Consider the following 9,881-nt stretch of genomic DNA (forward strand, 5'->3'; position numbering starts at 1 on the left):
CCTCCGCATTCCTCACAATGCTCCCGGCCCGTAAGAAAATTGGTGCTCGCAGTGATGACCACGGATGGAGCCGTGCAGACACAAAAAAGAGGATAAGGATCACCAGCACTCAGCAATGTAATTAAGTATGTCCATTTTATTTGGACAAAGGCACAGTGAAAACAGCCAACGTTTTGGGGCCATGCAGGGTCCCTTTTATCAGGGCAAAGGATGTGACATGTGACATCCTTTGCCCTGATGAAGGGACCCTGCGTGGCCCCGAAACGTTGACTGTTTTCACTGTGCCTTTGTCCAAATAAAATGGACATACTTAATGACATTGCTGGTGATCCTTATCCTCTTCTTTGTTCAATGTGAAATAAGATATAATACTTTGTAAGGTGTATACATTTTTATCATGTATTGATTATCATTACGTTATTTTTATCATGTATTGACATAATTATTTATCATGTATTGTAAATCATCAAGTACAGTGAAATAGATTTAAAAAAAATGAATGAAGTATTAATAATATAATAAAACTCTTAATCTAAAGTTTAAATATTTTCCTTTGTCATTTCACCATGCAGTAGGAAACACCCAAATAGCTCCTTATCACTGAATGGCCAGGCACCAGCCGAGAGGGACAGAACACAGCATAGCCTGCCATCCTCTCACCACAATGCAAGGACGAGGCCTCCTGATGCTGTAAGTGCTATATCTCCATAGCTGACACAAGCATTGTGCTAAAGTTATACAATCAGTTTTCTGGGCGGATGCAGTGAATATAGCATACATTACATTTATGACAGTATATTTTAAGAAACATTCCACCTCAATCCCCAGCATTTCCATATGTTCCAAGGTTTAGTTATTATATCTAGCGACTATTTACTCATGCCTTATCCTCTCCTTGACATGCATGTCATTCTGAAAACAGATACATATAATACCTCATTCTGATTATAGAGAACTCTGAAAGCTAAACTGTTAGGATGCTCTAAAAATGTAACACTGGCCTTACCATTGCATAGCTTACAGCTGTCCCCGTGTGAGTAGGACAGTTCGTCATCGATGGGGTAGCTTGGCAGAATGTCTTGGCTTAGCCTAAGTGGGAGATTGTAAAGGTTTAGGCAGGAATTTCAGGATGGGCAGGGGGTGTTGTCTTGGTAAAGGCAGGAATGTCTCCATAATGATTGGGGGGCATTTTGTCCCAACACACATACAGTATATGACTTCCTAATAATAGTCCATCCTCATTTTACAGGTACATACAGATTACCATTACCTTTATATTTGTGAACACTTTAGAAATGAACACCTTTTAGGCTTACACATGAGCTGTCCATGTATAGACCCAACTTCTATGAATGTGTATATATTGTTACATGCCATATAGTTTACCTGATTTGCTTGGTTCATGTTATTGTTCTAAGAAACGTCCGGCGGGAGTTAATACCACAGAAAATAACAACTGCAAAAGAATAAAATCATCATTGGATGGTGATCCTTCTGAACAACACTCCAGCTCTTCATGCAACACGCATGTGAACTCTAGGCATCGGACTGGCTCTGAGAGTGCCAAAAAACTGCCCCCTGTGTCTGAGAAACACAGAGTCTTTCCAGCACAAAGAATCAAAAAGCACAGCACAGAACGAACTTTACACACAGAAATGCACAAACGCACAAAAACATGTGATGGGTCACAGACTGGCAAAGTCAAGCATAGAGTTTCTACAAATCCAGCACCTCTAATGGACAACAGACCAGGTTGGCTAAAAGAAGGAAAGAGAGAACATGAATCAAGTGAAGAGGAGGAAGAAGAAGACTGGGAAGAGGAAGCTATCCTGTTGGAAAGGTGCCTCACATCTCCAGAAGGTACATGTTGCTATTATTATTATTATTATTATTATTATTCAGGATTTATATAGACCCAACAGTTTGCGCAGCACTATACATATAAATAGAGACAGTACAGTTACATTACAATTCCAGACAGGAGGGGTAAGAAGGTTCTGCTTGTGACAGCTTACAATCTAAAAGAGAAGGAAAAGTGATACAGAAAGAAAGTTGGTAAGGTAACATTTCAGTTGTTAGGTAGAAGAGATGAATATCTTTAGATAGGCTTGCCTGAAGAGATGAGTTTTCAGGTAGGAGTAGGAATAAGAGATAGCCAGAAATATTGGGGTATGGAGTTCTAGAAGATGGGAGAGGCTCAGAAGAAATCCTGGAAGAGCATGGGGTTGGTGATAAAGGAACTAGAGCGCAGGAGGTTCTGGGAAAAGTGGGGAGGATGGGTTGGTAATATTCTGAGATGAGGTTAGTGATGTAGCTAAGGAAAGAGTCTTGGAAGGCTTTATGTATGTTGTTGTTGGTATCATTACGGGGATTAGGTTATTAATGTTCAAGTAGGACAATGGGAGGTGGCAATGTAATTGAAGGTATACTGTTTATTCTCTTCCTGACAATTGCTAACCAGTAGGACACATATTAGGAGAATGTGAGCACCAGTTTGTGTAAGATTTACAGAGAAGCCGGGAAGTCTTATTTTTACCTATTAGCTGTGTATCACTGTATAGACACATCAATCACTTTTGTTTTTAATTTTTTATAATGACAATATGCATTTATGTGTCAGGCACAGAGGGAGTAATAATCCCTCTGCACAGTGCCCCTGTATATTAAAAAATATGGCAATCAAAAAGCCTTTCTGACCATGCCCTAGGTGAGCATTAAATGACAAATTATTTCCGCCACGTGACTCTGAAAATCAATGTAATGCATATAGTTTTGAATTCAATATATAAAATAAATGTGCTACATATGTTTATTTACATTATTTGTTCTTTCTCTTTTTACTTGATGATAGAGTATCTTCATCCCCCAACATCCTTTATGAAGGAATAGCTTCAAAAATCCAGGGGCACAGAAAGACAGAAAAATGCAGTAATTCTATAAACCACAAATAAACAAATATGAGTTTTCTTTTGCAAACTGACTCTAAATGCATCCAGTCCAACTTGTGCGATGACATTTTTAAATGACATTATATAGACTGCAATGTTTCCTGAGAAGTATCTATTTTAGGTGGCTATTGTATGTTACATTGAGCTGTTCTGTTGCTTCTTGCAGAGTGCTGTACGAACTGCACACCTGTACCCTGCTTTGTTCCAAAGCAAATATATGCTGATGGAGAGATGATAAAAATGTGCATGTTGCTTCACAGAGAGCCTTAAAAGCCTCTTCACAATTAATCCTAGAGCTCTCAGAAATGAACAGATTAACTCTTTAGGTGACATTCTTTAGTGTTGCTCAATTAAGGAAATATGGACACCAGAGAACACGTTTCAGAGAACAGAAAGTTGAGAAATCCTTCTAAAGTGTAACTGTGGCATGACTATGGGCTTTTAAAAATATACTTATATTTATCAAACAGTAAATGAGCATTAATAAAAGTTCTCACTGACCTCTAGCTGAAGGCACTGAGGAAAAGTCCATTCTCAATGTTCACAGAAATATTGAATGTTTCCACATCTTTCCCTCGGCAGCTCAGCTTACCATGCTCTCTCACTCTCCCAGAACCTCAGCTCTGTATGTACATTAGACATTAGAAGACTAGAAGTCTGCTAAGTTACTGCTCGAAGAGGAGAGTAGGGTAAACTGAACTGCTAAGACAAAGCGCCAGAGGTTCTGCTGTGAACGTTGGGAATGAATCTCTGTAGCGTGCCTGCAGCTGCCAAGTTCCAAAAGGTCTTGTTTTAAAGCTCATTTACTGCTTTTTTAAGAATAGGTAAATAATAAATGTCCACAGCCTAGCCATAGTTATATGGGATTACTGCAATTTCTCCCCAGAATCAGGACATTATATGTGAGAGAAGGTTCCTTGGTACTAGGGTTCATGAGACACTGGGGCTGCAGTCTCACAATAGAATTATATTGTAAGCTTACAGCCCCAGTGTCTCGTGAACTCTAGTACCAAGGAACCTTCTCTCAGATATAATGGAGCTCTGTTAATTATTGGCTTCCCTCTGTGTAAACAAAAGTGGGAAGAGAATCAGAAGTTAATGTGAAGTGGCCATGTAGCTTCAAAAGGGAAAAATATTATGTGTGCATTCCAGCATTTTTTGTATATATCATATATTGTCCTTTTTTTTTTTGTTAGAAAAAGATGAAGTTTCGGAGCCAGCCCTACCTTCTGAAGAGGTTCCAGATTACTTGAAGTAAGTTTCCAGTAAATACTTTTTGCTTTGCTGTGTGAGGTGCAAAAAGAAACAAAAACAATTATTGGGTAATACAACATTACAGTCTTAAGAGAGATTTCTTTGGAATTTATGTCCTAATGCAGCAAAGATTATCTAAAACGTTTCATCCTAAATATGCCAAAATAAGGATTCTGCAGTAGATCCAGTGCCGTATTTACTCTCTCTACTGTGCCAAACCCAGCGCCCAGAACTGCATATTCTGGGCATCAGGAGATAGGAATTCCACACCCCTGCTGCCCCTATACGCCCTGCTGCCACAAGGTTGGCCTTGTGGGAAATCCTGCCCTAAGTAGATCCAGATTCTAGCTATGAGATTTTGTTTTGCATATACCATGCCATTAGTACATTTCTCAAAGCAATGGAAGGGGCAAGCATTTCAATATCTTTGCTGCAGTGTGGGATATTGTGAAGCAAACCCTTTGGCAAATGCTTGCGTCTACATCAGTGCTGGTCAGCTTATGAAGTATAGGGAGCCTCATCTGAGGCCCCTGACATTACCAAAGGGAGCTGTACATAATATCCTGTATGTATAATGCTACAAAAAGACAGCATACTGTACATATTACCGAAGATGCTCAGAGACTAAGGTAATGCTACAGCAGTGATTAGAGACTGAGGATATGCTGCAGGAAGAGAGGTCACCGACTGGGGTGATGTTAAATCAGACTACCAGGGATGCCTGCCTTTGTATCTTCTGCACAAATCAACATTTCCCGGCTTGACTGCTGGGGTCTGAGGGCCGCACTACATTATTATTATTCAGGATTTATATAGCACCAACAGTGCAGTGCTTTACAATATAAGGGAGACATTACAGTTACAGTACAAATCAAGACAAGATAGTAAGGAGGGCCTTGCCCATGAGAGCTTACAATTTAAGGTTGGGCACCAGGACAATATATTATCATCTAGCTCAATGCACATTTTGAAACAGAATTTCAACTTCAGTTCTGTACCTTAAAGCACACAGAAATGAAATTGTCAACATTTTTGCAAAACAGTAAGCCCGTGGCCTAGAATATGGAAGTCTAACATTCACTGTTTTAGCAAAAATAAAAAACAATTGGAATAAAAATAAACTCGCTATACTCCCTGTGTGCGCACTGTGCACCAGCTGCCTTGCTAGTTACGTTCATTAACCTTGCTAGGAGACCCCCTTGGCTGGTGACAAGTAATTTCAAGGTTAAGCACAGTATGCATAAGGAGATAAGTCTCCTGGCACATTATACACACACAGCAGCTTAACTCTACCAATGCTGAGGAGCTGCACAGATGGGGCACTGAGCTTGTCTCTATCTGCAAAATTGTCTTTAGAGATAACAGGTACTCTGTTTGTCTCTATGTTCAATCAGACTAATGTTGGCTATTGATACATTTTGCTCGCCAAAGTAACCTAAAGTCAAGCACCATTTACTATTACCATTTCTAGTATATTGGTAATGAAAATGACTGATTTGCTAAGCAGATCATTTGCAGTGACAATAACGCATCCCTCGAAATAAAAATATAAATCATTGTTTGGTGCAGGGCGCTTAGAGTTCATTTAAAGAGTTGTAAAGTCACAGCATATATTATCCTGTTAACATATGAGGCCTCCGATTCTATGCAGCTATTAGGTATAAATATATAGCACAGCTGTAGAGGCAGCTACATACAGAGGAAACACGAGGCCCATTGTTTATGCATTATTGTATTTCAATCACATTTCTTACTATTATTATTATTTTTAAATGTGTAATTTCATGTTTCTCAAACTAACAACACTGTGCCTCTGCTACTCAGAAATCCCAAGCATGTTGTCCACCCTTCCTCTGCTGGACTACAGAAAACCTTCCACTTTCCCCCTCTGCTACTCTGAAATCACAAGCATGTTGCCCCCCCTTCCTCTGCTGGACTACAGAAAACCTTCCACTTTCCCCCTCTGCTACTCTGAAATCACAAGCATGTTGCCCCCCCTTCCTCTGCTGGACTACAGAAAACCTTCCACTTTCCCCCTCTGCTACTCTGAAATCCCAAGCATGTTGCCCACCCTTCCTCTGCAGGACTACAGAAAACTTTCAACCTTCTGCAGTCCAGCAGATGGGAACCAGGCACAACACTGGTTGGGATTGCATTGCAGCAGAGGCAGTGTTGTTGGCCCAGAACAGGAAGTTAGGAGCTCATCGGACTTCTGGCAGATCAACGTATATTTTTTGTATTTGCTATTTTTTAGAAGAGACAACACATAGGGAATGTGCATGTACTGCAGATATACTGCATTTTTATTTTTATTTTGCCCAGACATACACTTTAAGACAGCGCTGGGTAAATCCCAGGAGCCAGGTAGCCAATGCTCCTTAAAAATGACAGTTGGCACCTAACTTTTGAGGTTTTCTCTTGTTGTTGCCAATGGAGCAGACTCCTAAACAATCCTGTTGGCTCCTGGATTTGGACAGCCTGGCTCCTGAATTCCATATTTTCTCTCGGTTATTACACTTTACACATCTGCTTTACACTTTCTTATTAAACAATCTTAACATGCACACTGTGACAAGGTGGGTAGGATGCTTGCCATGCAGCACTGGGATTTGTGGTTTGACACCCTCCAAGGACACCATCTACATGTTCCCCTTGTTTTTAAATAGATTTCCGCCAGGTGTTCCATTTTTCTGCTACAACTGTAAAAACATGCCGATAGATTAGCTTTGTTTATATGTAATTTGCTCTGCTGTGTGTGCATGATTGTTACAGAGACAATAGGCTGTAAGCTCTTTAGGAGAATTAACTGATGTGACTGGTCTAATGGTCTCTGAAAAGCTCTGAACTGAATCTATACGTCAGGTATAGGACAGGAGTTTAATGTCACAGTAGATCGGATTCTTACTGTTCTTATATAAAAAGTTGTATGGCTTGCTGCAATATAATTTGCTATTATTTTTCAAATACCTGTTTTAATGTTCTAAGGTAACAGATATTAGGTTATCAAGACCCGCACTGTCTTATTTGATCAATATGTACAATTTACCATACAGATGTGTGTGTGTGTGTGTGTGTGTATATAAATATATATTTGCCCAGCATAGATAGTAACTTTTCAGGAACAACTGGACAGCGCCATCCAGTGGCCACATTGGAGTACGTCATTTTGTAAATGTGGAAAATAAAATTTTGTAAGTGTCAAAATCTTTCCATGAACTCCCGAACAACAGTTGAGGATAGCAGACCTGCCTCTGGGCAGGTCAGGTCAGTGTCTATAACCCAGCTATGAGTGAAAAACTCTGCAAAAGGTTTAATAAAAAGCTTCTTTACGTAGCTTCAAAGAGTATCTGGATCTCTCCCAAGACTTCTGCAAGAATGTAGTTTTAACTAATGAAGATCATAGAGAACTGTATGGATGACATGACCTGGTTACATCTGGCAAAAGCCCATTATGTTGTTTTACAGCCAGACATAAAGATATAAGAATGATATTCTCCCGCAGAACCCTGGAGTTTTATCTCCGTTGTAGAGGACATACATTATACTGTATATCAGAACATTCCAAATGAGGAAGTCAAGACATTAGTCCTTTGGTTGAACTGAAAGATGGACGGAGAATGCAGAATGACAGTGACCAAAACCATACAAGCAAGTCAACTACAGAATGACTAAATAAAATGAAGCGGGATTTTAGGTCAACAGCATAACACATAGTTGAAGTACAAATGTTTACTGTTTACCTGCCAAAGGATTTGTCATTTTAACAAGCCATTTACACCATACAAACCCCGTGGGACAGTTTACCGTTTCTTAGTTCAGCTCCGTGCTCCCTGGACAGAGACAATTATACTGGCTCACTGTCCATCCTGGAGGCAGAGAGGAGACATAGGAAGCTACGAAGCTTTTTACCATCTTACACACAAAGAAAATGGTATAGAAATATAATTTCACTCTCCATATATTGAATGTTTTTAGTACAGTTCTGATCTTCATTTAAAAAACTTGGTGCAGTAGGATACAACAAAGATGCAGGTTTTCTAGCATTGGGCCAGATGTCTTCTTTGTATACGGTGATACAACAAACGTCAAACAGGATTGTGTTTTGTACTTGTAAGATGTTAAGCTTAGAATAGCAGTCATATCTGTGCATGTCTCTAGGATAATGGTTGGATCTTTAGTATGTTTGCACACAGGTAGTAAATGATTATATGGCTGCATATAGAAAAGAGCAAAGTTTAGGAACGTGTGCTGTGACATTTCCCCTTGGCCTTTGCATCAACAAAGATAACAATGAGAAACATGAATATGACTCTGACTGATTAATACATATGAATGCAAAAATGTGCTTGAATAATGTATACACTCTTAATAAACTATGTGTGGAAACAAAGTGTTTATGGTGCGTTCAATATGAAAGCTCTAATATGGAAATACAGATACTCTGTACGATTATAAGATCTTGGGGCCCATTCACATTGGATTTGTAGCGTTGCGATGCGTTCTGTTGCAATTCGTTTTTAAACGGATGCTAACTGAAGGGCACTGAAAAATGAATGGTGTGGATGGGGCTAGTTCTCACTGCTGCATTGTGTTGCTTTACGTTGTGTTGTGCTGAAAATAGGTAGAACATGCACTACTTTTTTTTCCAGCGCAATGTAATGCAATGGATCCGGTGTGAACTAGCCCCCTTCATACCCATTCAATTTTCGGTGGCCTCCCATTAGCATCCGTTGAAAAACAGATGGCAACGCAGCAGATCGTAAGGAAACCGAAAGGTACGATTGCAAGTAAACGGACCCTCCATTCTCTTTGCAGCTGTAGATAGAAGCTTCTTAAATTCATATTTTAGAATTTACTTAGCTGCTTTCTGCACACATCGGTAAAATGCTTTTTGACAGTCCTGCCCCTTTAAGGCCAGTGCTGATGGGCTGTCATTCACTTCAAGCAGGTTTTGAATTTTCTTACAAGTCTAAAGGAACACAGAACTTGCCTGAAGCTGGTCAAATGCAGGTAAGAATTAAGTCAACTACAGGTCAAATTAGGGGTGGACTGACAACACATGGGGCCCCCAGGCAATACAAGATTATGGGGCCCCCTGTGCTCCACCCATATACAAGCCCCACCCACATAAACATTCCTATGATACAGAAATTATTTCTCCACACTATTTTTAAATAATGGGCCAATTCACTAAAAGATAAATTGCCAGGGAATTGGTAGGATAATTATTTAAAAATCTAGACCAATATAGGAGATTTGGAAAGTGAGCTAAATGGCAGAATGTGCGGCAGACCTCAGACCAGAATCAATGAATGGCACACTGGGCAGTTAAAATGACGCTTACACAACAACATCTCCGGGATCAGCCATCGCACACAGTCTGATCCCTGTGGGACATCACCCGTACACACGTTAATGGGCAGCAGGGGCAGGTGCAGAGGGTCTCAGCAGGGGCAGGTGCGGAGGGTCTCAGCAGGGGCAGGTGCGGAGGGTCTCAGCAGGGGCAGGTGCCGAGGGTCTCAGCAGGGGCAGGTGCGGACACTATTCCTCCAGTGGGGGGCTCAGGACCGGATCTCAGTGGGGCCCCCTCCAGATAAGGAGGGTCTCAGCAGGGGCAGATAAGGAGGGTCTCAGCATGGGCAGATAAGGGGGGTCTCAGCATAGGCAGACACCATTCCT

General features: G+C 40.5%; 1 protein-coding gene across 1 annotated transcript in view; it reads left to right on the forward strand.

Moving 5' to 3' along the window:
• The window catches only part of ELL3 (elongation factor for RNA polymerase II 3), a 95,344-nt gene that overhangs the window by 77,980 nt on the left and 7,483 nt on the right, over window positions 1-9,881 (forward strand). Inside the window, exons 7-9 of the mRNA XM_018566909.1 lie at window positions 573-690; window positions 1,419-1,860; window positions 4,145-4,202. Of these exons, the coding sequence (XP_018422411.1) occupies window positions 573-690; window positions 1,419-1,860; window positions 4,145-4,202 (618 nt within the window). The remainder of the gene's footprint in view (window positions 1-572; window positions 691-1,418; window positions 1,861-4,144; window positions 4,203-9,881) is intronic.

This window comes from Nanorana parkeri, unplaced genomic scaffold (genome assembly GCF_000935625.1).
Source record: "Nanorana parkeri isolate BGI_ZX_2015 unplaced genomic scaffold, ASM93562v1 scaffold987, whole genome shotgun sequence".
Lineage (NCBI taxonomy): Eukaryota > Metazoa > Chordata > Amphibia > Anura > Dicroglossidae > Nanorana > Nanorana parkeri.